Here is a 27,830-nt window from a genome sequence, read left to right as displayed (position 1 = left end):
CAGCGGTGCTCAGCAGAAGTCAGCACTCCAGCACTGCTCCCAGGAAGTGCACGCTTAGGAGAAGCAAATTCCCTTTAGTATCAGCCCCAGAAACAAAAATCGACCCAGAACAAAGGCAAAGGCATCGGCAGCCCATGCTCCGACGAGCGCTCCTCTCCACGTTCTGCCTCCTCTCCCTCATCCAATAAGCGTGCTTTACATTTTTCCATTGGGAAAATAAAACAAAACCTTTTACCCACATCCCCCTGTAGTTAATGACTTCTTACTGAAACATCTCAAAAGAAAAAAATGTGTATTTGTGTCTCCACTTTCTCCCTGCCACCCGCTCCCCAGCCCCTGGCTTCTGCCCACCCTGCCAGCCCACTGCCGTCCTTCTCCTGGACTGCTCTCTGGCCCCTGGCCCTGCTCAGTGCCGCTGCCGTCTCAGGATTCCCCAACACCTCCCTGCTTCTGTCTCCTTCGCCACCTCCTGTCCCTCTGTCCCCCCCACCCCCATAAATTCTGGGGTTTCCCAAGTTCTGCCCTAGGCCGAACGCTTTCCTAGCCACATGCTCTCCCAAGATCTCAGCCCATCCCTCTCCCCGAAGCTACTGACCATGTAGCCAACTGATTTCCAGTAATGTGGGCTTGGATGTCCCACAGACACCCCACACCTAACGCCAAGGAAAGAAGTGGGCCCCTCCTGGCAGGGGGGTCCTGCCGTCTCTACTCCAGGAAGCCGGGAACAGTGATCCCCCAATGCCTCTCTCACCCCGCACCCTGCCTGTCACTGAGTCTTGCTTATCTTGCCAGCCCATTCCCCTCTGTCCCCATCACTCTGCCAGAGATGGACAACGGGACAGGACACATAAGGAAATTAAAGGATCAAGCCACTACCTTCATTAATATCCACTTCAGAAAGAGAATGAGGCAAAGAAAATGTCAAGTAAATGGTTTGAGAATATTTCTGAGAACAGACTCAGGAAATGGAAAGCAGATGGAGGGACAGCGAATGACTCTGCAGAGAGCAGCAAGGAGAAACCTAGGTGCCTGCAAGGTTGGTGAGGGGAGGTGGCAGGGCTGGGGATGAAAAGAAATGTCCCAAAATGGCAGGAACTCAGGGGCATCTGGGAACCTAGGCAGGAGGGATGGAGAAGGCAGCAGAAAGAAGCCGTTAGACCCCCCAGGTCCCGACCCCCAGCTCTGAGCAGTTATCCACGCCCCACCCCCGAGAGCCTGGAGTTTTCTTCTCTAAAGAAATTGACTCAGGGAAGCTGCAGACAGAGACACAAAGGAGGGCAAGGAAGAGATGCCAAACCGAACACAAGGGTTAAGTGAAATTCCGCACACAGACGTCCAGCAAATTTCTCCCAACCCAGCTGATTGGAGGTATGTTTAGTTTATAAACACATCGGGGGACTTGCCTGGTGGCGCACTGGTTAAGAATCCACCTGCCAATGCAGGGGACATGGGTTCGTGCCCCGGTCTGGGAAGATCCCACATGCCGCGGAGCGGCTGGGCCCGTGAGCCTAGGCCGCTGAGCCTGCGCGTCCGGAGCCTGTGCTGCGCAACGGGAGAGGCCACAACAGTGAGAGGCCCGCATACCGCAAAAAAAAAAATAAATAAATAATGATAATAAAAATAACAATATAAGAACATCTCCCAGAACTACAAATTTCCAGATTAAAAGGCTCCACCAAATGCCCCACACGATGAACGAACCTCAGCCCGCTCTAAGCCTCTGACTGTACAGTTTTAGAATATTGGTGGTGAACAAGCAAAGAAAACAAAACAGCTTACATGTAACATACTGGTTCTTAACAAAAATGGAAGATAATGGGACAAGGTCTTCAAAATTCTGAGTGAGTTTTAACCTAGAATTCAATTCTATGCTCCATCAGATTATCCATGACGCAGGAGAAGAGGAAAAAAATAGCATTTTCACTCAATACGATTCTTTAAAGGTCTACCTGCCATGTACCCTTTCTCAAGAAGCTATTGCTGGTCATGCTCCACCAAAATGAGGGAGTGACTCCAGACAGATGAGGATCTGGGTCCAGGAGGCAGGGGAGGGACAGACGGAATGGCCACTGGTGGCAAAGGAAGACAGGGGGGCGCCCCAGTGGGTGGGGTAGTCAGGGGGCCCCGGGAGGAGTCCCCAGGGGAACTCGGACTGCAGAGATGATCTGAGAGACCTGTGTAACACCGTATTGAGAAGCATTTTAAAGGGCTATCTGAGAGTATAAAAATAAGAAGAGCAAAAAATGGTCCAAGAAGAAAAAAATGTAATCATAGCATCCTCTTTGGCTCAGCAGCAAACAGTAAACAGTAAAGTTTTAATAAGGAAAATGCAGTAGACAGGGATGTAAAGTAAGTGAAACCTTGGTTACAGTAAGAAGACAGTAGAGGACGCCGGAAAGTTACACAGTGAGGCAGGAAGGAGTGGAGATGCCGGGCAGGCCCATGCCAGACCCCAGCCCACACCGTGAGCAGCTGAGCTCCTATCCGGTCCCGCCTGGACCTGGCCAAGTCCACGTCAAAGGTCAGAAAGACACAGCCCAAACCAGAGACAGAGTGAAACCTGGAGGGTGCTGAGGGCATGAACCCTTCTTACTGCATCTGCTTATGAACTGAGTGACCTTCATATAAGGAACACTCATCACTTTTGGATTTTTAAGTAGTTTTTTTTTTTTTTTTTTTTTTTTAAATAAAGAAGATAGTGTTTTAGCCTTTCAGGAAAACCTTTACTATTACTTTAAATAAGAACATCAAACACTCTAAAACCCTGGATCAAGTTTTAGTGTTAAATAAATACAATAAAATTAATAAATACCATAGACCCCTCCCCCCATAACTGTTAACTCTAAAACACTATAAAAATGCATGGTACTATTATATTTAAATATCAGTGCAAGTTGCTCTCAGAGTTATGATTATTAGACATCTTGTACCACCCCACCACTTCCCCACCCCCACTCGGTTTGGTTTTTACAAATCTGTACGAGCCGCTGTATCCATCTTAATCCTTGTTACACAGTAAACAGGCCCAATATGCATGTGCAGATGAATGAATGAATGAATGAATGAATTCAGGGATAGCCAAAGAATGAACACCTTCTTGGAGCTTTTTCTGAGGTTTTATAAGACATAAAGTTTGCTTTATGTTAAAAGATAGATGGATCTCACATGCTAATTCATGGGGAAGAGGCTCTTCATAGAAAAATGTTAAACCACGAAGAAATAGCAAAGGGAGAGAACTGCTTTGAAAGCTGATTGTGGAATATGAACACCTGGCAATTACAACCCCAGGGAGGGAGGGTGGGAGGCATCACCCTCCCAACATCCTATAGCCCCAGCATCCCCACCATAAACACAGAGCGTTGAGACCCTCCCAAACTGAAGGGCTGCTTTCCTGTCTGCCAGGGGGCGAAGCAGAGACCAAGGAAGGCAGCAAAGACACAGCACCAGTCCACTGTTTGGAGCTTCTGAGAATGCAAAGCCCCAACAGAAAGGATGGCACGCTCTTCCCTCAAGTCCTCCCCTAAGGCTGCAACTGCAGCTCAAGGTGAGCAAGAGGGCGGGACCCTACCCACGGCAGATCCTCAGGTGTCAGCTGACCTAAGTGGAAATTGGGAAGGAAACAGCGAGCCCGGCACTGTCCTAGGCACACAGTCCCAGTGGGGGAGAAGACAGACAAAGATCACAAACCTTATAGAGCCTGCATGATAGAGGGAAAACCAAACTGTACAGAAGATAAATAAATTATACAAGGTACCAGAGATCTGGCTGGATAATGATAGTAAAAAATGAAAAAGAAAAAAAAAAAAAAAAACCAGCACAGGTCTTATTTAAATAGATGCAAAAGTGAGATTTGCATCAATCCCACAACTGCCTTAGTTCACTGTAGAGGTAAATGGTCCACAAACTTCATGCTGGATCAGACGTAATAAGTTTGATTGCGAAATGCAGTTGGGCTGACTTCTCCCTGTGCTATGTCCTCTCTGCTTCTTAAAATCAGTGAAACAGAACTTACTTCTGGTTCTACTTCCCCTGCAGCCAGACCCACTACGTGGTCTGGAGCGGAGACCTGGGCTGCATCCTGCCTCTGTCTGCACCGAGCTGGACGGCTGTAGGCGAGCCACAGCTTAACCTCCCAGACCACAGACCAGCATCTGGAAGGGTGGGAACTGTCACGATGCTGAGTGTGATGACCCAGACCAAGGTGTGGACCCCGCAGGCCTCACACATGCTCCTCTCTTTCCCAGCTCTGTCTGCATCCTTGAGCAGCTGACGGCAAGGCAGCAGTCATTGCCCAGAAGCAACATCCAGGCCTCAGGACACAAACCTTCAAGGAGTCATATGCTAGGTGTCAGGGCTAGGGGAGCAGAGAGGGCTGCCAGATTCTGGAAGCTCTGGCTGTAGGATGTGGACGGGACGGTGCAATCCAACCCCGTGGCTTTTCAGTGTTCACCTTGACACCCCCGTTCTCCAGCTGTGGCCCCAGTCTCAGACACAGCAGACCCAGCCTACCCCTCAAGCACCAGCCTCCCGCCTTCTGGTCTTCCTTCAGCTCTTCTCTCCAGGCCTTCCTCCCCACAGGCTGTCCCCTCTTACAGGAACACTCCCCCCATCTCCAAACTCCACTTAGATGTCAGCTTGAGAGTCACTTCCCCAGGGACCTTCCTGACACCCACTGCCTGTGCTCCCACGGATCCTGCACTTCCCATTTCTGTTCTCGTCACACTTGCAAAGGCTTGTTTAACAAGCAGCTTCCCCTCTAGAGGCCTGTTCCCTAAGGAGTCTCAGCTGTCTTGTCCCTGTGTGTCACCCATGCTTTTCACGAGGCCTGGCCCCGAGCAGGCGCGCTGCAAAGATCTGGCAAAACTCAACTGAATTGAAGGGCACGTCAGCCTCACATGCAGTGAAAACGACTGGGCAGCTCATGGGGCAGGTTCAAGTCCCAGCTCAGCCACGCGGGTACCTCAGCTGCCTGGTTTGTACACTGCAGGGGTGGCTGGCTGACCTGTCAGCCCCTCTAAGCTCCAACACGCAAATGAAGGCAGAGAAATGGACATCTGTCTGCCTGCTTGACTCTGAGCTAGGGTTTTAGGGTGAGGCCGGATGAACCCATCGTCCAGGCCAGCATTTATTGACAGTTGTCCCTGGGCCCTGTGCTGGGTGCTGGGGGCAAAGGATTGCGATGGGCATGCCTGCCTGAAGGGGCACAGCCAACACCTGAGACCATTCACCAGCCCAAAGGGCTCAGATAAAGTCATCCAGGGTCAAGAAGCAGGAAGGAAGCAAATGCCCAGCATCATGCCAGGGATGGCTTTCTGGGCTGACCTAGGAAGTTCAGCTCAAGGGATCTTGGAATCCATCCTTGCCCGGACAGAGGGGAAGGTGACAGAGCGAAGGTCACACTGCTCCATCTTGGGGAAAGGGTGTCTGAGGTGGAAAAGCCTTTGAATAAACCGACGAGAGACATTTTCTGCAAACGCGTAATGGCTTTTGGCCTCATGGATTCCAGCTTTTGGAACCAGAGGCTTAAAAACTGGCAGCCCACAAGCCACATCTGCCCATGGGTATGTTTTTTTTGGCAGACAAGGTTTTACATTTTTAAAAAATTAGTTCCATCATTTATAAAACTGGATGGTTTCACATAAGAATCCAAATGTCCAGCTTCTCTGGAAAAACAGACAGCATCAGACTAAAGATGGGAGAAGATGCTTTAGGAAGCAAGGTCCCTCAGGGTTCTGGGGCAAGGGTGGGCAAGCGAAGACCTAGGTGGGTAGAACCCAAAGCAGGGAAAGCGCAGACGGCCACAGACCCCAAAGCGTTCACTGCCAAAGTCAGCCAAACAACCAGCTACAGCCTCTGGAGGCAGGGCAGGCCACCCCCTAATGGCCCCAGTCCCCACCACTCCCTGCAGCCTCATACAGAAAACCTCACTCGTGCACATTATCACTGGCTCCTGTAGGCATCTAGCCACTAGCCTCTTAGAAATACACAGGCATGAGCCTCATAAACACACCCAATCCACAAGCCTCCTTCCCCATAATCTCCTCCACCACCCCAACACCCAACCTCCAGTGGCAGAAAATCTGGTTGGCATTGGAGCTAAAGGCTACCTCCTGCAAAGAGCACACATCCACCTCTACCCAGGAGAACAGTGAGAAACCTTCTATGTGGGATGCCTGCCAACTACAAGGTGTTTTGTAAAGATATACTGAATAATTGACAGTCCATCTGACGTGCGTTGTGCTTTTATCACCACACATCTGCTTTACAGTGTCCGTAAAAAACACAGACACGTCAAACTCTGGGGGAAGCATGCACACAACTTATTCATGAAAAAGCAATCATACTCGATGAGAAACTCTCAATGACTTAAATCATTATTTTTACTTTAAACATTTGAACAGCTCCATTTAAAAATAGATTAACAAGGCTTCCCTGGTGGTGCAGTGGTTAAGGGACACGGGTTTGAGCCCTGGCCCAGGAAGGTCCCACATGCCACGGAGCAACTAAGCCCGTGTGCCACAACTACTGAGCCTGAACTCTAGAGGACGCAAGCCACAACTACTGAGCCCAAGTGCCACAACTACTGAAGCCCGCGCTCCTAGAGCCCGTGCTCCTCAACAAGAGAAGCCACCACAATGAGAAGCCAGCGTACCGCAACGAAGAGTGGCCCCCGCTCGCCGCAACTAGAGAAAGCCCATGCGCAGCAACGAAGACCCAACGCAGCCAAAAATTAATTAATTTTAAAAAATAGATTAACACACTTTTTAAAAAAATTGTTACTATTTGATCAATACCACATAGGCTATTCTGAAGTTTAAATCTTCCCCCAAATCCAATATAGATCAGATTTCCCTAGGCAATTTCAAAATTTATTGGAAAGGCAAATAAAGGTAACTTTATAAGGAGAGAAGAAAATTACCAAGAATGTGATTATAGAGTAGAAGTACCTGCTTTTTATCTTGTGTTTTCTTAAAATCTTCACATGCTAGCCAAAATAAAACATTTTCTTCACTGAATTCCTTTTTTAAAAATTCCTGTGGATGAAAAGAAGAAAAAATATCAAATCAGTATTCTACTTAAAAAACAAATAATGCATTTCCCTTCAAGAACTAAGTCAAAATTCAACAAACGAGGGTGTTCATTCACCCTGTAAAAGCTCTACCCTGAAAACAAAGTGTATGTTTAATGTTAAAGCTGGAATTTCATATGCATTTGAACTTAATGGGTTTGACACTCTGGAAAAGAGTAAACATGAAGTAGGAATCTACTCACAATTCTCAACTGACAATAAGTTACCAAAAAGTAAATTAAAGTGGAAGATATATTAGTTCCTTCCAGACAGTGTTTAAACAAAGTACATTCCTTCAAAATCAGGCTCATTTTTTTAAACAAAAGAAAAGAAAACATACTAAGCACGTCTAAAAATGCCACAATGAAAACTATTTCAAGCTGGAGGTGTGCTTTCTTTTGGCAGGTGTTGGGGGCTTAGTGGCACAGCCAGCTATCCTGCTGTGCACGGAGTTTTCTCCCGGAGATCTAGACGGTGCTCTAGATGGTGGTCCTATGTCCAGAAATGCCTGCTACCCGCTCCTTGGAGTCTGCTACAGAGACCAACATTTCACACATACTAGCCATCAGGGCTTATCCTGGCCTGACCCAGGACTTAAAAGACAAAAGTCAGTGGGACTCAGGCAGATACAAGGCATTCCTGAAATTCACCTGTGCTTCTTTTGACACTTGGGGTTTCTGCAGGCCATTTCTAGGCAGCCCTGACACTTCCCCACCCACCTGCTCTCCTCCCTGAGTTCATCTTCACTTTGTCAGCTGATGTCCAGCCTCTTTCACTCTGTTAATATGTATCCTGAGAATCCCCAACATACAAGTGAACAAACCTTCACACCAGAAAGGCCCAGACCACCCCCTCCCAGGTGTCACAGAGCTGGAAATTCTTTGTAGATTCTGCCAATGAGCACAGTACCTCTTCCTCATCACCCCACCCCGCTCCCATCTAGCTATGTAAAAACCAGAAAGAGGGACTTCCCTGCTGGCGCAGCGGATAGGACTCTGCACTCCCAATGCAGGGGGCTCAGGTTCAATCCCTGGTCAGGGAAGTAGATCCCACATGTATGCCACAACTAAGAGTTCGCATGTCACAACTAGGGAGCCTATGTGTTAAAACTAAGGAGCCCGCCTGCTGCAACTAAGACCCAGTGCAATCAAATAAATTAAAAAAAAAAAAAACAGAAACAGTCTGTGCACGCCCCTCCGTGCTGGTCCACGACTGCCCAGGAAAGCATTTCCATCTTGGTCATGACAGGTGAGAAGTTCTGCTTCTCAAGTTGGGCCAGACAGTGTTAAAACCTGGCCTGTGCTCCACCCACAGGCTTCTAAACTTCTTTGTATGTGCGTCGAGCCCGGTGAACAACGAAAAAAGTCAAACCCTAAATCTTTTCACGCCTTCCGGGTCTTCAAGCAGATTCTCCAGAGAAGCCGCCCATTTGTCTGCGCTCTTGGGGTTCTGGTGGCTGCTGCTGGAACTCCCATCACTGTCGTGGATGTCTGCAAAGCAAAGTTTAGACTGTGTATGTGGCCCAAAGATACTGTCATCTTATAACGGGCATTATGATCATCACCATCACCATTATGGCTAAGATGTAATAGTAAGTTATATGCCAGAATCTGCTCTCCGTGCTTGACACAGTGAATTCATTCTAGTCCTGACAACAAACTTATGAAGGGCATGCTGCTATTCCCTCCATTTTACAGATGCGGAAAACTGTGGCTCCGAGTTAAGAAGGGACTTGTCATTTCCCAACACTCCCCATATATCCTTCCCCCACCCACGTGTCCACTGGCTGACCCACAGGCAGCCTTCAAGTCTCCCTCAAGCCCTCCTGCCAGGGACCTTGACTCAACAGCAACTCTTCCCCCATTACATTCTGTGCACAGTCTTATAATTATCCTGCTGTGTTGTGACTGCACAACCGGCACTCACCAGTCTGAAAGCTCCTCTGCATCTTGATCTTCTATCTCCAGCAGGTAGCTCATTGCCTGGCACATAGATTAAAGTGTGTACCAGGGCCGGGACTAGGGTGGGGAAAGGGAGGCACTGGCCAGAGGTGCAAAATTTAAGGGGGTGCCCAAAAAACTCAGGCATCAGGTAAATGAGGTTTTCATGCAATATTCTGAAAAATCAAAATTAATGCAAAAAATTCCAAAATGAGCAAAATACCAAAAATTTAAATAAAGACAGGATCATTATAACTGATTTTTCCTTGTGCCTCTCAGGCTCCAATATGTCTCGGCGGGACGCTGTTACGAAGGGCATAGGCTAAATGAATCAGTGACTTTGCACCTGCACATCTGCTGCACTCTCTTACTCTTACCTCTAAAAAGAGCCTCTTGACTAAAGGAAAGGGGACGGGACCTCCAACTAACACACTCTGGCCACTTGCCTGAAGGAGGAAGTAACAACACAAACACACCTCATCTACAGAATTTGGCCCCTTCCTGGAGTCAAGGGAAAATCCATGGAATGTCACTTCGGATGGGCCCAGGTTCCAAAGCCAGTTTTGTCAATTCGAACTATGTGAACATGGGCAAAACTCTGTGTAAGATGAAGATAATCCCCCTATCTCTTGGGGTTATCAGAAGGATTAAAGGAGGAAACACATCAGGCACCTCGATGCTCACAGTGTACCCTCAAAAAATATTAGTTCTTCTCTCTGCTTCCTTAAAATAATGATTTATCAAGTGAACTATTTTTATAGCTAATACTTCTTTTCTCCACTGCTTTCTTTTTTTTTCAAAGTAGAGACATGTTTCTCTAAAGAAAAGTTTGAATCTGGGAGAAAATAAACTTTAAATTAAGAAATCAGCCAAACAATCATTTTAAAAGGTTGAATTTTAAAAGTCTTATGAATATTAATTGCTGCAAGTAGCTAGGTGGTCATATGGTTTCAAATGTTTTTGGAGGAAAGTTGTATCAGAATATGTTGAACATGGAAGTAACGCAGCTTCTGTGATCTACTGTATTCTATTGGAGGTCAACAAACATATTAATTTCTCAAGCAGCTGAGACTCGGTCTCCTAGCATCTGGGAAAACTACCTGGGTTCTATACATTGATTGGCTGATTTAGGCTAAATAAAGCAGAAGCAATATGGTGATGGAGCACATAAGAGAGTTGTTTGGGACAAATCCATTCCTTTACTCGAGAGGCAAACTCACTCAAACATCACAAATGGACCTGACACTTCTCTAAAGTGAATCTTCAGTTCGTGGAGATTAAATTAGTTCCCTGCTCTCTTTGCAAATGTTAAAACGGCAAGCTTCTGAACACTGCATTTCTTCCCAATGAAGTATAAATCAAATTAAAAGATCATTATCGTAAGAAATTTCTGCAACAGGGTTCATTCTGCCAAGCATTTCACAGATTTACTCCCTGTTCTCTACCCAGAGAATACAGTTTGACAGTTTACTCCACTCCCCTAGCAGATCTTCTCTTAAGGAAATAAATTAGAGACACAAGTTCGCTGTTCCGGAAAAATCGTAGGTAGCCAGAAATTTCTCTCGCCATTGCAGAACAACTGCTTTGGCTATAACTTTTCAACCTTGGCCTGTAGTGATTCCAAAACTCTTGACGTTCTTTTCAGTAATAAACCAAACCACATTTGGGTTTTCACGGCCTCACTGTCTTGCAAATAAATACACTTGGTGGATTCCCATTTAGCCAATAGAGTGCTCTGGTTAACTAGGTCTTCTGGTTAACTGAGAGATAAGATAGCCATCCCCACGGTGAGACAATTGCTCCCTCACTCCCCTCTTTTATTTCATACTCTAGTCATTTTGCATATTAGGTTTCTGTGCTGGCTTTCGTGTGAACAAAAAGTTTTACAACTCAAAACCCACTCATCTGATCTAGTCTCCTTATTTAACAGACTGAGAAATAAAGGTCCAGAGGGTAAGGTGACCCAGCTAAGGAACTGCTGGATGGAACCAGTACTGGGACTTAAATATGCAGGCAATTGTCCCCACCAGGACCACCTCTATGGAACCCCAGGGTGCCTCAGAACACAGGAGTTTGCAGATGGGTGGCCTTTCCTTTCAGTTCCCTCCTAGGCTACCATTTCCCTTCCATCGATATCATGAAATACGTCTATGGCTGACAATGTTACAGAGGCAAAGAATTTTCAGAGCTGGCCCAGAAAGCATATACCAAGACACAGAAGGTATCTCCATAGCCATGGTTATTAGTTTCGGCTTTGGTGCCATGGATAAAGAGAAATTTCTTCTTGCCCTTCTGCTCACCTTCTGCCCTAGCATTCCTTTTACTATAGGAATCTTCTACTCAAACTCTACTGCCATGTGTTTTCACTTTTCCAGAAATACTGACTTGAATTTTGCCAAGACTTCCTGATTGTCTTTTCATTTTGATTAAGGCCTTTGGCTACGCCTTTTTTTTTTAATCCTTCTTGATTGGTATCAATATAGATAGATATCTCTAGTTAGAGCAACATTTGCAAACTCCATTCACTTAATGATGTCTCTCCTTTCCAAGTCATTATCCCCAACCTCCAATGAGACTGGCAGAGGTCCACTCCATTTGGCAATGCCCTAAGAGACTGCCCCCTAACCTGAGGCATTTCCATTTCTCAGGATCCTCGTCGGTACAAGTAGACTTGCCCTATTTTCCGATGCATGTAAGTAAGGGCTTCCTAAGACAACTTGGTTCACTTTAAATGTTACAATCAGTCCAATGATGTATAGGAGAAAGAAATAACCTTTCTTCACAGCAAGCAAGTTTACTTCTGAGCTTAAGAATAAAGCAAAAACAAGAGTTCCCAGCTTCCCAACTCCTTCCCAGTTCCTGGCACTTGGAAACACAAAGGTCCAACACTCTTCTTTCCTTTTTCATTGATAAAAGTTTCCATTTTACATGGATTACACAAGAAAGTAGGTTGGGAATGCACAGCTGGAAAAAGAGTTAAACCTATCTTTCTAGCAGCTTTAAGATCACTCAAGCTAGTAAGGAGCAGGTGGTGATGACATTTGTTTGTTCCCATTTTGTCCAGCCCTGCTCATTTGTTGTTGTCGTTTAGATCATCTGTAAAATATTTCTGCAATGAAAAAAATAATTTTTTTTACCTCCTGGGCCCTTCAAAGCATTTTAGAGCTTCAGATTTTTGCAGGCACGATACTTACGTTTCAATATACTCATCTTCAGATGAATCTGTCATTGGCTAATAATAACCATTAACACTTACGAATCATTCACAATGTGCTGGGTACTATTCCAAGCTTTTTCCATGGGTTAAATCATTCTGTTCTCACAACGACCCTCAGATGTGCTTAGTAGTATCCTCACTTCACAGATGAGGAAACGGAGGCACAGTAACTCGCAAGGGGCACCCAGCTAGAAACGGGGAGTCACGGTCCAAGCCCAGGTAGTCCTGCCTCCAGAGCCCAGGTCAATGGGCTGCCATTGTTAGTTTTGATATCTGCTGATCTTCACATTCACAGAAGCCAGAACATGATGGCCTTGACAAGAATGATAACACTTATGTGTGAGAAGACTGCAAAAACGAAGAGTCCAATTCCTTGCAGACAAAAACCCACCTATGACTGGGCCAGAATCATCCAGCACATAAACACAACGGGCAGACGCTTTCCATGTACGTTTACATTGTTCTGTGTGGTAAAAGCTGTTATTTCAAAGCCGGCACAGCATCCAGGTACAGAGGGCTGAGGCTGACTGCTTGCAGCACATTGTGTGATGCATTATTTATAGATGCCATGATGTCATATCTAACAGAGACCTTCTCCAGACAGTAATTCCTTGGAAATCCATACTCAGAAGGCATCTCTAACATTCATCAGAACAAATTCCTGCTATTAGTCTTCAGGAAGGTCTGGCTAATGGTCCTGCCTAGACAATTTCCCCAAGTCAAAGATTTTAGTAAACTTTCAATATCCAGCTTCCTCAACAGCAGAGTCAACTTACATCCTCAGAGGGTTTGTCAAAGGCACCCCCCAAACGCACAGCACATTAAAGAAAACAAACTAAACCTTCAAGCCCAGGAAAAGGCAGAAATGTTAACCCTAAATTCTAATGTGGTTTGGTACCACACACACACACCATACTCCTTTAAAATAATCAGGGAAAGTACATACCCCACAAAACTGATTTGAAACCTCATATCACCTATATCACATCAAACATCACATTTTTTAAAAAAGTCATCCCACTTAGAAGCAGAGAATCCGTTTTCACAACTGGTGATCCATGTAAGGCTCCAGAGAAACTGGGTCATGGAAACCCTCTATCTAAATATTACTTAAGTGTTTATCAGCTCCAGTATCTAGCTTCTGAGAATAATGAGCGTTCAGGCATGCAATTCCCTTGGTAGGGAGGTTTGCATGAACTGCCATTAGCAGAAAATAAAAATAAAATCGTTTTGAAATAATCATACTGATAGCAAGCATCAAAGACCAGAGCAGGCCAACAGGCTGGAGAGGTCAGCTGGGCTCAGAAACGGCCTCATGGCAGTTTTCCCACGAGGTCTGAGGCCTCAGAAAAAGTCAAGTTGCTCAGCCGAGCCCTCCAGAGGCCCCCTGTGCATCTGCATCTGCACCACACACACCCCTACCTCTACCCTGCCCGCCAGCACCCAGCGATGGGTGAGCTGAGGGCATATCTGATAGCCAAAGGGGTGGGGAGCCTTCCTTACGTGCCATGCTCTGGGGTCTGCCTGGGGAGGTCCCCGCAGCCCAAAACTCTGCTGTCTTCTCAGAGACGCTTTGTGCGAGACAGACGGGGGCTGTGGGGCTCCAGAGCACCCTTTTGGATCCAGAGGAAAAGCAAACCTCAACATCCTCTTCTGAGTGGACTAAACAACAGATGGCCCCAGTTTCCACTTCCTACCAGAGGGAAGGAAATAAGGACGCCAGACTGTCATCTGTAGCTTCCCTAGAATCCTCACTTTCTAGGCAAAGGCCCAGAAAAAATAAAAACTACCCAGAAGCCCAATTCTGGAGGTGAAAGTGAAGACCCTGTCCGTATTTCTTCTCACTTTCCAGAAGCCCCCATGCTTCCTCTGGGACCTGACTTACGCGGAAATGTGCCCTTGCTCTCCCCTGGCCCCCACCTCAGGGAAAATAAGTAACTTTTTCTCTCCGGTGTCAGTAGGGTAGACTGTGTATTTCTTGAGAGTAAGAGCTGTGTCTTCCTCAGGGTCTGCAGTGCAGGGCACTCTTGTATAGATTTATAGTGATAGCTGTTTTCTGATAGATTGTCAGGTTGAGCGGGGGACAAAACAGAGAGGAGGATGACGGTTGTAAAAAGAGATGGCATTTACTGAACACTGACTACATCCCATCTCAACCTCACAGCCCTTGGAGGTTGGGTCCATCGGTGGCCCATTTTACAGACGAGGTAACTGAGGTACAACAAGGTTAAATCACTTGCTCCAAAGGGGAAAGCCAGGAAGTTGATGAGCTGGGACTCAACCCTAGGCTGTCTGGCTGCAGAGGCTGTTAAGGGAAGGGCAGGGAAAGACGCAAGAAATAAAAGGCAGGTCCATTTTCTCAGGGAAATTAAAAATAATTGAGAAGATGAAGCCAGGCATTCCCAGATGGCATCTGGCTGCAATGCCACACACTGCCATGAAGTTTTCTTCACTGGTCCATGAAAGAATGAGAATAAGCAGAAGGAAATATTTACCAAGTGAGCTGTGCTGATCGAGTGGGACAGTGTTGGGTTGTCTTTTTTAAGTAGGTAATTACATTTATTTACAGGGTACAAAAGACAAGAGCTACACAAGGGAGCACAGTGGGACAGGTCTTCCTATCGCCCCTGTCCTTCAGCGACCCAGAGCCTCTCCCCTAGAAGCAACAGCCTGTGGAAGATTCTTGTGTATCAGGACAAGTTCTTTACGTGAGATTATATCTCTCCTACTATTTGGGGTGTTGAAACATCCTTCATTTGTGGGATGATAAAGACAGTTGATGATGGTATTGTTGCTTTTTAATGTCCCAACTGGAGAAAGAAAGAAAGAAAAGAAAGAAGGAAGGAAGTGGAGCAGAGAAGCAGGGAGGCGAGGAAGGAAAGAGAAAAGCCCACCACTCCACACTCACTCTCTAAATACACACAAGCAAGATGACACACTGGATACTGTGTGAGGTCACGCAGGCAGCTCTGGGCTCGGTCAGAGATCTGAGTCCCCTGGTCTGTCCCTTCTGAAATGGGCGGCCTCTGCAGCTGTCCGGGGAGAGACAAGATGGGCAGGCTGCATTTCAGGTGCAGAGAGGGAGGCAGGAGGCCTGGAAGAGCGGGTCTCCTGGAGCTTTGGGAGAGGACACAGGACAGAGGTGGGAATGTCCAGCCACCCAAGGGCGGGGCGGGCAGTGGGGGGACTGGGCGAGAAGGCAAGTCAGATGAGGGGTCCCTGAGCCCACCACAGAGCGGGGACAGCAGAGCCGACCCACAGGCACTCGGCGGGGCCCTCGAGAGATGGGAACCTACTGGGAAGGGAAATTGGTCCCCGGAAGTCTGCAAGGGACTGTTTGGCTCCAGTGTGCGCCTCCTGACAGCTCTTATCAAGGAGCTGCTTCTGTCGCCTGCCTGGGCCCCCGCTGCCACCCCCGGGGCTGCTGCCGTGGAGAGCTATCTGGGGGAAGCAGAAGAAACTGGTGAGCGTAAATTTAGTACAATTTAAACAGCAAGTTCCCAGAGCCCAGCGGCAGGGGGCCGAGGGGATTACTCAACCCCAGGGAGGGAAATGACTCAGTTCACCCAGAAAGCCCTAGGAAATGGCCCAGCCAGGCACCTGCCTGGTTTCCACAGTTTCTAACAGTGAGTAAAGGAGACATCAGTTCATACATCATACAGTCTGTGAAGGCAAGTAAAGCACCCCGAGCGCCCGGCACCCACCAGTCCGCGAGCTGCCCGCGGTGGTGTTCAGGTCGCCACACGTGTATAAACCACGCCCCTCGCTCAGCCCCGCCTCTCTGTGCCCGCTTCGTTCTCCCTGAATCTGAAGGCCCGGCTCAGTGATGTTCGGCAGGGAAAATTTCCCCCAGCAGCCAAGCCGGCCATTAAATTGTATGTCAACTGTCATCTTTAAATAAAAACTTAAGCCCTGCCATAAATCTGAAACTGGTCCCAGAGGTTTAATGGGATAATGTATAACAGGCTCTGGGCGGGGGAGCGGGGAATTCCCCTGGCGGTTCAGCCCGTGTTCTGCTCGCAGGGGGCGGTGGAAGGCCGTGGCTCTGGCTTTGCTTTTCAAGCGAAGAGCATCCCATGTACCATCAACAGTGCAAGTCGCTGTGGGGGGCAGGGTGGGTGCACAGAATCCTTGGCGGGGTCCTCACACTTAAGTGGCGTAAGAATCAACTGTCAAAAATGCAGCCAACTCTCCCTCCCACCTCGGGTCCGCAGGACTGAATCCGGGACGGGGCGGGGTCTGGGGGGGCCTGGAAAGCTGCATTTTGTCGAGCCCACCTCCACTCCCACCCCCTTGTGGTTCGTGAACACACTTTGAGAAAGCCCAGGAAGGAGAATATTTGCCCTTTGAATCGCACTTTGAAACTTGGAATTAAGCGTTGGGAGCACCAAACTTCAGTTTAAAGACATTGTCTCCAATAAGATTTTGCAGAAAAGCAAGAAAGGTTTGGAGTAAAAGGAGCTGGGAGGCAGGACTGCAGCCAGGCTCAAATCAGGGTCCAGCAGGGATGGATCCGGGTTTTGTGGGGCCAGAAACTTACACAATCTGGAGAGCCACTTTAAGAAAAATAATTCAAAATCACCAAAAAAACACACACAAAAATCAGTCCAGGGTCCCATGGATCACTTGGCTGGCTTCCCAGTGCCTTTGCCTCGGGGCCCACATTCCCCCTTTCTCACTGCTGGGTGGTGATGACCAAACTGGCAGGGGCTCATTTGTCCTTTCCCATCAGGGGGTAGACATTAAACCTAAAAGTCATAAAGAAATCGGGCTCTTGGAAGTCTGGCATTTAATACCAATCCATGATTTTTAGCTACTGATCTTTCTATCAGTGACCTAACCACATTTCATCAGACTTAAAATGTGTTACCCTGAAAGAGGTACACTCCACTGGTGTCCCTAAAACTGCCACCAGTCTTTCTGGGGTACAACCTGCCCACATGCAACAGCACCCCAAAACCATGTATGTCCCAAAATTCGTGTGTTCTATTTGGAAGACTTCAACCCAAAAGCGAACTGTGCAGGGATGTTCAAAGCAGCTCTATTTATAATAGGAAAAGGCGGAAAAGATAAGAGCTAACCATTATTACTCAGTAACGCCATGCACTGTACTAGGGACTTCATATATATGCTTTCATGTATTTGATTCCACAGCTCTATTGAACCCACTTTACTGAGGCGAAAACGGACGCAGAGGTGTGCTGGTAAACCAGCTCTCCCAGGGAAAAACAAAAACAAAAAAGCTTGATTTTTAGCATCTGCTGATTTCCAAGGTGTAAATGGCCACCGGTAGCCAATTTCAAGCTACCTACGGTTTAGCAACCAGCTTCCAAATTTCCCCATAATTTAGCAATTGGCTCGGAGGTAAAGTAACTTGCCCCAGGTAGCTGAATGATAGAGTCACGGTGGGAACCAGGAGTTTAACTTCAGAGTCCAGGCTCTGACCACCACTCCGTAGGCCTGTGAATATCTAACAATAAGGAATGGCTAAAATGAACGCCCACAGGGGAATCCTTTGACCCACAGGTAGCACAGAAAGGTTTACATGACCACTGACACTAACTCTGATATAAGCAATTTATAACTCTATGAAGTCCTACTTTATTAGAGTTGTCCTAAATGGTAAATGCAATAATTTGCAAAATCTGATGGATGAGAAACCACCTTCGATTTAGCGTTTAAAGAAAGGTATCTTATTCTCATTTTGCGGATCCTTATCTACACGGAGAGGCTCCACAGCTAGTAGTGGTGGAGGTGGGATTTGGACCCAGCCAACCTACTTTCAGTCCATCCTCTTCACCACAGTGTCCCTCATAAAATACATCAGGTGAAAAAAAGATACGGGCCAACACGTACAGACTCTTGGTACTAGCAGAAGCGTCTCGGGGCGGGAGGCGGCAGAAAAGCCTCTGAACTCCAGAGTCAGGCCGAGCTGGGTTTGAAAGATTCTCCATCACCTAAGTGTGACTTGGAGCACGTTACCTAATAGCTCCTGGCTTCAGTTCCCTTCTCCGTAAAGTGGGGAGAACAATGCCTATCTCAATGGGTTGCCCTAAAGGTGAAAAGAGAATTCACAAAACAGAGTGAACACAGACCCAGGCCCACAATTAGCGCTCAAAAGGGGCTTAGCTATTAGGAGCAAAAAGGGTAAGATGGTTGGAATCAAGGGCATGGTTTCATCTTCACCACGGGTTCTTTGTCCTATCAAATCGTTCCAAATTGTGGCTGGTCCAGAGTGACAGCCAAACTGTATCCTTTGTCGGCTCTTCCCTGGCGCTAACTGCAGATGCGCCCTTCACCTGGTATTTATTCACCCTCCTTCTCTGCCCCATAGTTCGGCTCCTCGGCGCAGAACAGGCCTTGACAGCGCTGTTGGATGCCTGGGGTCCAGGCGTGCCTTTCCTGGCGCCGCGTGGGCATCATTCGCACCAACGCCCGCAGCGGAGGCAGAGGACTCCCGAAGGGAGGGAACTCGCGCGACGTTCTGCTTTCGGAATCTAGAGCCCATACTACCTCCAAAGTTTGGAGGTGTTTTGGATCTCCTTTTTCTCCCAGACCATCACTAAAAAGAAAACTGCTGTTGTTCCTCCTTTCAGACAAACTTCCTCCCCAGCGCGCCTCTCGGGGTTCTGCGCTCCCGCCGCGGCTGGGACCGCAGGGGCGCTGGACGGAGCAGGGAGAAGTGGCGCGTTCGGCCGGGGCTCCCCTCCGTGCGGCATCGCAGAGCCGCGCCCGAGCCTAGTAAGGATGCCCTGGGAGGGCAGCGCCTGCCCGGGCGGTTCATCGCAGCCCCTGCGGGCGCCCCAATCCCCAGCACGCGGGGTCCAGGGAGCTTACCTGACGGCGGCCGCTTCCTGCTCAGCCGACTCACGGCGCGGTTAAACATAGCCGCGGGCAACCCAGGGAGGAAGGAGGATCCGCTGGGCAGCGCGGCGGCTGAGCCGGAGGAAGGCGAGGAGGAGGAGCCCGCTCAGCACCGCCCCGGAGCGTGCGGCCCCCACCCTGCCGCCCTCCTCCCGGCCAGACGCCGCGTGGCGCGCTCCGTGCGCCCTACCGGCCCGCCCAGGAGGGGGCCCTGCGGTCCCGCCCCGGGGTGCCTGGGCGGGCAGGGCGCACCCGGGTGACACCCAAACGCCGGGACCCGGCCCAGATCCCAGGACGGAGCGCACTCTCTCGGAAGTAGTCCGCGCCGCCAGGGACTTAGGAACCCTGCCCAGGTGGTTCGCGGGTCCCGGGGACCCTTCGCCGCCCGGCGGGGTTCTCCAGAGAAGCTGCCCGAGCCCCGCCCTACCCTGCCCCCAGCTCCAGCGTCCATCCCTGCCTCCCGCCCTCTCCCTGCAGCCCTGGGAAACACGCGGCGCCTTCAGCGCACTGCGCTTCGTGGCTCAGCGCGCTTTTGCCGGGCGGCCGGCGAGGGTCACCTCCTGGTTCAGAGACCGGAAAGCTGAGGCCTCGTGGTTCTGAAAAACCCAGGTGCGGCCCACGGCCTTCACCTCCTTGCCCTCGGGTTCCTGGATCCCTGCGCGCCCGGGCTTGCCCGTCCCGCGACTCCGTGGGCGCTGGGCCTTCCCACGGCCGCGAAAGCCAGCGGGGCATCGCCAGGACCCGGGCCGCGGTGTCCGCGGGCTGAGCGAGCCGAGCCGGAGCAGGTGGGCGCCCTCTCCCGGGCCGCGCTGCGCGGGCGCCGAAATTTGGGCGCCTTCTGCCCCCGGTCTTGAGGCTCCAAGGGCGGACCTCGGGGGAATTCCGTAGGAACCCCTCAGGTTCCAGTGCGGAGCTGTGCCTCTGCCCCGCACACCGGCTGGCCGGAGACACTAACTTTCGGGACACGTGGCACACCTTTCGGCGGGGCCTTTGCGCTCAACGCTCGGAATCACTCGGGCCGCACTGCGCTCTACTTCTGATTTCTCCTCTCCCGCCGCCAGTCACCTGCTTAGGGCCGCCAGCTCCACTCGAATCTATTATCTCATTTCTTCTGCAAAACAGCCCAAGAGGGGGTATCGTTAGCCCCATTTTCTTGAGGATTTGGTTTACGAGTAATTGTCTTTCTGGCGAGTCCTACTTTTCTCCTGTGTATCTGGCTTTGTCTCTAAATTAGTCTTTATTTTTAGCTGTACTAATTTCTATTTTTCTAAACTGTTCCCCAGTCGTCGGTCCCCCCTCCACCCATCCTTTCTCAGTATTTTCACTAGTTGGCATTTTCTTTTGTGTCTTCTATTCTGAGCTTCCCATTCCGCTCATTTTTCCTCCCTCCCTCTACCCACCCCTTCAGCCCCAATCCCACCCCCATCTCTGGCCTTCTGTGGTTGTTTCTCATTTCTCTCCCTACCTTTCCTTCCCCTCTCAAAGTATTTTACTCAGAGTGTTTCTAAGCACCCTGCCCCTCTGCTGCGGGTTTTCAGCTGCAACTCGAGGAAGCAGGCTATTGTGACCAGGAGCAGAGTTAGAATCGAGCTGAAAAGCTCGGTTTTTAAAGCGTCTCCTGTCGCCGGCCTCCTGCCAGCTTCCTCTCCCGTTATAACGGGATTGAACCGTGATGCTTAAACTCCAGGCAGCATGTTCAGCCATTTTAAGAGTAGGACTTTCAAACTCTACAGAGTCCTGCGTACAAATGAGGTAACAATAACCAGGGAATTTGTGCAGCACCTCCCCAGAAAGCGTCTCCAGAGACCAAATTACAAGTAATTCTAACGCAGGAAGTAGGGAGACTGGCACAATGGGTGAAAGTTAGGCACAGCTAAATGTTAGGCCACTTTCCAGGTCCACCCCTGCTGTGTCGGGAAAGAAACCTGCTGTGGCCTAGGACGTCCTTATGCATCTGTCCTGAGCTAAGACTGCGGCCAGACTTAGCTGGGTCAGCTTTCTGAAACGAAAGGAAAATAGAACAGCTTCAAACCACTTTTACTGTCCTGTTAGCACATCAGATAGTGAGTACAAAAATAAAGACCCATGATTTAATGTTCACAGTTTAAAATCTGTTTCGGGGCATGAAAAGACTGTCTTTATGAAATTGCTATAAATACCTGTTTCAAGTGTCTGAAGATCCAAAAGCCAGTTTTCAACATGTGCTGTGCAGAAGACCATGTATAGGAGTATAGAGCCTCACAGTTCCTAAGGCTTGCCAAAAGAAAACACACACACACACCCCTCCCACGTGATTCAAGTTCTGCCTGTGGTTTGCAATGGCTGAAGGTACTCTCCATCCAAACCGCATTGCTCAGGGGCTTCCCCTTCCCTTGTGGTCCAGTGGTTAAGACTCCTTGCTCCCAATGCAGGGGTCCCCGGTTTGATCCCTGGTCAGGGAACTAGATCCCGCATGCCGAAACGAGGATCCCGCGTGCCACAGCTAAGACCCAGCACAGCCAAATAAATGAATATAAAAAAGAAAAAATAGCATTGCTCACTTTCTGTAGCTCATCTCAAGCCTTTACAAACACTGGTAGCCAGTCTGAGTAAGAAGAGGACAAGTGGTTTGGCCCCTTCCTACCCCTGCTGGTCTCACCTTTGGTTGAATAACTTTCACATGTCTTCTGGTAAAGCAGAATTTCAGAGTGATCATTGACTCTAGAGTTTGACTTTTTTTTTTTTTTTTTTTTTTGCGGTATGCGGGCCTCTCATTGTTGCGGCCTCTCCCGTTGTGGAGCACAGGCTCCGGACGCGCAGGCTCAGCGGCCATGGCTCACGGGCCCAGCTGCTCCGCGGCATGTGGGATCCTCCCGGACCGGGGCACGAACCCGTGTCCCCTGCATCGGCAGACGGACTCTCAACCACTGCGCCACCAGGGAAGCCCGAGTTTGACATTTTTAATTCTCAAAAACTTAAAAAAAAAAAAAAACTGGTAAGCTGTGAATACATTATAGTCTTTTACAATAAAATATATTTTAGTCTCTTATAAAGAATATGCTCAGCCATTTGAAGCAGATGAGATATAGTAAACTAAGTAAATACATAAGTGCGCAGCTTGAAGCCAAGAGACCTGGTTACCAATCCTGGCCATATAGCAGACCAGCTGTGTGTCTTCCCACACCCCATCCCCCCACCCCACCCCCACCCCGCAGCTTGTGGGGTCTTAGTTCCCTGACCAGGGATCGAACCTGCGCCCTCAGCAGTGAAAGCACAGAGTCCTAACCACTGGACTCCCAGGGATTCCCCAGCTGTGTGTCTTTAAACACAGCCTCCTAGGATTGGACAAGGAAAGGATGCCACCCACATTCTAAGGGTGTGGTGTTCACTAGCAATAAACAAGAAAACACCTGGTATAGTGCCCAGCACATGTAGGCACACAAAAATGTACTGGAATCTGACTTACTCACTCCCCCTACAATGCTGTTTTAATAAATAATAAACTTTAGCTTATATGTGGTGAAAAGTGGCATTTTAGAAAGGAATTATAGGAAGTTGGCAGGGTTAGTAACAGCATGATGCAATTGACACACACAGTGAAGGCGGGAAAGTAAATTGTTAACAACCTCTCTGGAAGGCAAGAGAGGCAGATGTGTTAAGATGATGTTTGGCAACATGCATAAGAGCCTTCAGAATGTTTATACCCTTTGGACCAGTGAATAATTCTACAACTGGTAATTTATGCCAAAGAAAGAAAAGAAATACAAAGATTTGTGTGCAAAGTTGAACATCATAACACTTCTTTTATCAGTGCTATTTATGGTAGCTATAAATGTCCATTAATACAATGACTAAGTTACAGTATATTCCTATGATGGAATATTGAACAGTTGTAAGAACTGAATGAAGAGTATTTGGTGATGTAGGGCAGGGGTCCCCAACCCCCGGGCGGTGGATGGGTACCAGTCCGAGGCCTGTTAGGAGCCAGGCCACACAGCAGGAGGTGAGTGGCGGGTGAGCAAGTGAATCTTCATCTGCTGCTCCCCATCGCTAGCATTACCGCCTGAACCAAAGCCTCCTGCCCCCGCCCTCCCTCCCCCATCCATGGAAAAACTGTCTTCCACAAAACCGGTCCCTTGTGCCAAAAGGGTTGGGGACTGCTGATGTAGGGAACGTGCTTGTGAAGCTGTCATTGAAAAAAAGCAGGATACAAATATAGAGAGTTTTCAGTAGGAGAGGAGAGGAAATATAGTATATTTATGGATAGAAAGCTTTATGGAAACGATTCCCAAATGTTACTAGCATTTATCTCTAGATGATGGGATAATGGGTGATTTTAATTTCCATTATTGTATTTTCGTGTTTTACAAAATTTCTGCAGTGAATATGCTTTTCAGTGGGGTGGGGGGGGAGGGGATCAGTAGTTGGAAACATCAAAATCTCTACTAGGTTTAATCTACAAATATTTAAGCCCACATCTTTACAACGTTAGTTGTGCTTTCTTTAATTTCCCGTGCAAGAAGCAAGCAGACATTGACTGCCTTTCCCATCTTTGATCTCCCTTGCTTTTCAAGTCACATATTCATGGCAATATCACAGCTGGATGGATCCTTGGAGATCAGCATATTCCGCTGCAGATCAGGAAACTGAGGCCCAGATGGCTTTGGCTAGGAGTGATGCTAGGTTTCCTGAGTCATAGGAAAGTGGTCTTCCTGGCACAGCACACTCTATCTTGTACCATGCTGCATCCATGAAGATACACCTGAAAAAGGAAGACCTTTATGTACGTTTAGGATTCAAGTCGGGATTCCTGCTAAACAAAGGCAGGTTAATTATTTCAGTATGCAATCATACTTGTATTTCTCCAATCTCAAAGCAAAAAAAAACACAAAAACAAAACAAAGCAGTTCTCTATTGCTCTATTTCACTGCAGCACTTCTCAGCAAAGTGCCTCAAATGAGTTGTCTGTACTCATCGTCTCCCATCCCTCTCCTCCACTCTCCTAAGCCCTCTCGGTCTGCTTGCTTCTCCACCACCCCACTCAACTGCTCTTGCAAAATCACAGTGGCATCCCCCTTGGGAAATTTAAGTCAGTTCCATCTCCGTCTTACTTGAGCCACTGTCAGCATCGGACCCTGTTGATGCCTTCCTCCCTTGAACCACTTTCTTCCTTTGACTTCCAAGAACCACTCTCTCCTGGTGTTCTTTCCACCACGTTTGCAGTCCCCACTGCCACCTCTCCTTCCACTTAAAGGTGAACACTGCATGCTTAATTTTAGGATCTCTCGTCTTGCACACTTACTCCCTTGACCATCTCATCAAGTCTCATGGCTTCTAATACCATTAAAAAAAAAATAGACTTTGGGGACTTCCCTGGCTGTCCAGTGGTTAAGACTCTGCACTTCCACTGCAGGGGACTCAGGTTCGATCCCTGATCGAGGAACTAAGATCCCTCAAGTCGCGCAACGCTGCTAAAAATATAAAAAATAAAAAGACTTTGTTTTTTAGAACAATTCTGGTTCCACAGCAGAATTAAACAGAAAGTACACAGAGTTCCCATGCACCCCTCACTCCCCGCCCCCAGTACAGCCTACCCCACCAGGGTGGTACATTTGCAACAAGCGGTGAATCTGTATCGACACATCATTTTCACCCAAGTACGTGTGAAATACCATTTTTAACTTTTTTTTTTGGCCGCACCACTTGTCTTGTGGGATCTAAGTTCCCCGACCAGGGATCGAACCCAGGTCCTCAGCAGTGAAAGTGCTGAGTCCTAACCACTGGACCGCCAGGGAATTCCCTGGAATACCATTTTCAGACCACACAACTCCCACCTTTCCATCTCCAGCCTGGACTTGCCTGTTTGACATCTCCTCTTGGATGCTAACTAAGACGTCTCAAACTGAGTGTGTCCAAAACGGATCCGCCTCTTCCTGCCCACACCCACACTACCCGCAGCCTTCTCCTCTCCCCTGAAGACAGCTCCACCCTTGCAGTTGCTCAGAGCAATTATCTCGGAGTCCCTTCTGATCATCCTTCTTCTCACACCTCACATCTAGTCCATCAAGTAACTCTGCAGGTTCCACCTTCAAAATAAATCCAGAAGCCCATGCTTGCACCATCTCCATCTCCACATCAGCCCCGTCCAAGTCACCATCCAGTGCCCTGGTTTACTACAGCATCCTCCTAACAGGTCACTCTGCTTCCAATTGCCATAGTCTATTCTAAACGGACCAACCAGAGTGAGCCTTTAGAAACAAGGGACGTCTCACCATGTCAACCCTCTGTTCAAAACTGCAGTGGCTCCCCATGTGGCCCCAAGAGAAAGCCCAAGACCTTATAAAGACTGACAAGACCCCACATGACTGGGACCTCTATTCCCCTCTGACCTCCTTTCCTGTTCTCCTGCCTCACTCATCTGTTCCAGCGAAACCTCCCCCTATCCCTCAATCCCACCCCCGCAACAATCCCACCTCATGACCTTTGCATTGGCTCTTCCCTCTGTCTAGGGTATGCATGGTGCGCGCTCTCAGTTTCTTCAGGTATTTAACCAAATGTCACCCCATCAGTGTTTAAAATGGCAATCCCACGTCTGTATTTCCACGCCCCGTTTTCCTCCACTCCTGCCATGTTTCTCTATAGCGCACACCACCTTCTAACGTGCTGGAACTTACTTCTTATGTATGTGTATTGTCTGTTTCTCTGTACAGTACCTAGACTCGCTCTACTCTCCACTCTCCCTAGAATGTAAGCCCTGCTGTCCCAGCACCTAGAAGAGTGCTTGTCACATTTGTCACATAGTGAGCACTCAACAAAAATGTGCTGATGAATCAGGACGAGAAATACTTATCCCCTGTCTCCCAAAACTCCACTAAGATGACAGAAAAGACCTTACAAATACAGTAATATATATATATATATATATATATAATTTTTTTTTTTCGGTACACAGGCCTTTCACTGTTGTGGCCTCTCCCGTTGCGGAGCACAGGCTCCGGACGCGCAGGCTCAGCGGCCATGGCTCATGGGCCCAGCCGCTCTGCGGAATGTGTGATCTGCCCAGACCGGGGCACGAACCTGTGTCCCCTGCATCGGCAGGCGGACTCTCAACCACTGCGCCACCAGGGAAGCCCAATACAGTATATTTTTATAATAAGGTACAAACCTGCCTGGACGAGGGTACTGGCAAGGAGGCAATAATGGGAGAGATATTTCTTCTTTTTTAAATTGAAGTATAGTTGATTTACAATATTATAAAATGTCAACCAATCTGAAAGCAGATGGAGCAGCAGAAACTGCTTTAACACGATAAAGGAGCCACCACCAGAGGCGAGCAGCTGGGCACTGGTGAGGGGCCAGTGTACACTGCAGAGACGCACATGAGTTCCGGACCACAGGGCAGGCAAGGGCTGAAAACGGGTTTTGGATCAATCTCTGTATAAGGAGGCCTCACTCAGCCTCCCTCCCACCCTAGCCCAGGAAACCAGAAATTGTTGTGGGAAATGTGGAGGCACAGAGGCTGTGGACTTACGGACCACTGGCCAGGCTGAGGTGCAAATGAGACTCTGGGCTGTATGAGAGTTAAGTGAAGGTCTGCATCCTGAACTGGGAGGCCCCTTCCCCTCCCTGCATCCAGAAAGCCAGCAGCAAGTTGCTGATAAATAAAACAAATCATAATAGATATGAATGTTTAGGGATTCCCCAAAGTTATCACATCTAACTAATCATAAAGAAATACACCGTCCACAAGCCTCTTTCACACACATACAGCTTCTGAGAGCTTTTGATGCCTCCCTCTCCAATATGAGGGGTATGCGAGGATCACAGACGTTTAATGCCTCTGACATGAGAGACCAGAACAAACAAGATAAGAACTCAGGGGAAAGACAAGAGAGAGAGTAGAATAAATCTTTTTTAAAAACTGTATTTACCTGAGAGAGAGTGAAGTTATTGCATCCATAAAACAAGAAACAGAGCTTGGAATATAAATATAAAAACAAAATATTTTTTAAAGGGGGTTGGAAGAAAAAGTCAAGGAAATCTCCTAAAAAGTAGAACAAATGAAGAAAAATGTATAATAGGAGAGAAAGAAAACTAGTAGAGAATCAGTCCAAGTAATAGGAGTTCTAGAAACACATTACAAGGAAAATAGTGGAGAGGAAATTAAAGATACAATTCAAGAAGATTGTCCAGACTAGAGAAAACTCATCTCCAAACTGAAAGAGCCCACAAAGTGGGCACAATGACACACCTACAACAAAGTACACCAGCATGAAGTTTCAAAACAGACAATTTCCAAAAAACTTACAAAAAAGCATACTGCTGGTGGGAATATAAAGTGGTATAACCACTTCAGAAAGCAGTTTGGAAGTTTCTTTAAAAGTCAAACATATACCGAGTGTATAATTCAGACATTCCACTTCTATGTATTTACCCAAGAAAAATAAAAGCATATGTCTATACATAGATTGTACATGAATGTTCACAGCAGCTTTATTTGTAATATCCTCAAACCGGAAACAACCCAAATGTCCATCAACAGCTGAAGAGATGGACATTCTGTGGTATATACATACAACAGAATATTAAAAAATAATGAATTATTGATACATTCAACAGCATGGATGAATCTCAAAACTATTATGCTCAGTAAAAAAGCCAAAAGGGGTACATACTGTATGATTCCATTTATGTAAACTTCTAGAAAATGCAAACTAGACTATAGTGACAGGAAGTAGATCAGTGGTTGCTCGGGGATAAT

General features: G+C 47.9%; 1 protein-coding gene across 2 annotated transcripts in view; it reads right to left on the bottom strand.

The window, feature by feature from the left end:
* The window catches only part of RGS10 (regulator of G protein signaling 10), a 46,915-nt gene extending 26,814 nt beyond the window's left edge, over nucleotides 1–20,101 (bottom strand). Inside the window, exons 1-4 of one of the 2 annotated variants that reach the window (XM_060286243.1) lie at nucleotides 20,046–20,101; nucleotides 19,064–19,162; nucleotides 8,441–8,559; nucleotides 6,948–7,034 (exon numbers count right to left, since the gene is read on the bottom strand). In XM_060286243.1, the coding sequence (XP_060142226.1) occupies nucleotides 6,948–7,034; nucleotides 8,441–8,559; nucleotides 19,064–19,112 (255 nt within the window). In that variant the 5' untranslated portion in view covers nucleotides 19,113–19,162; nucleotides 20,046–20,101. Of the gene's footprint in view, nucleotides 1–6,947; nucleotides 7,035–8,440; nucleotides 8,560–8,995; nucleotides 9,118–19,063; nucleotides 19,163–20,045 lie in introns of those variants that run through there. The other variant, XM_060286244.2, reaches the window with a different exon arrangement.
* Nucleotides 20,102–27,830: the final 7,729 nt, after the last annotated feature.

The sequence above is a fragment of the Globicephala melas genome, chromosome 16 (genome assembly GCF_963455315.2).
Source record: "Globicephala melas chromosome 16, mGloMel1.2, whole genome shotgun sequence".
In the NCBI taxonomy this organism is placed as follows: Eukaryota; Metazoa; Chordata; class Mammalia; order Artiodactyla; family Delphinidae; genus Globicephala; species Globicephala melas.
The sequence above is the reverse complement of the archived record's forward strand: the minus strand, read 5'-3'. Positions and strand labels throughout refer to the sequence as shown.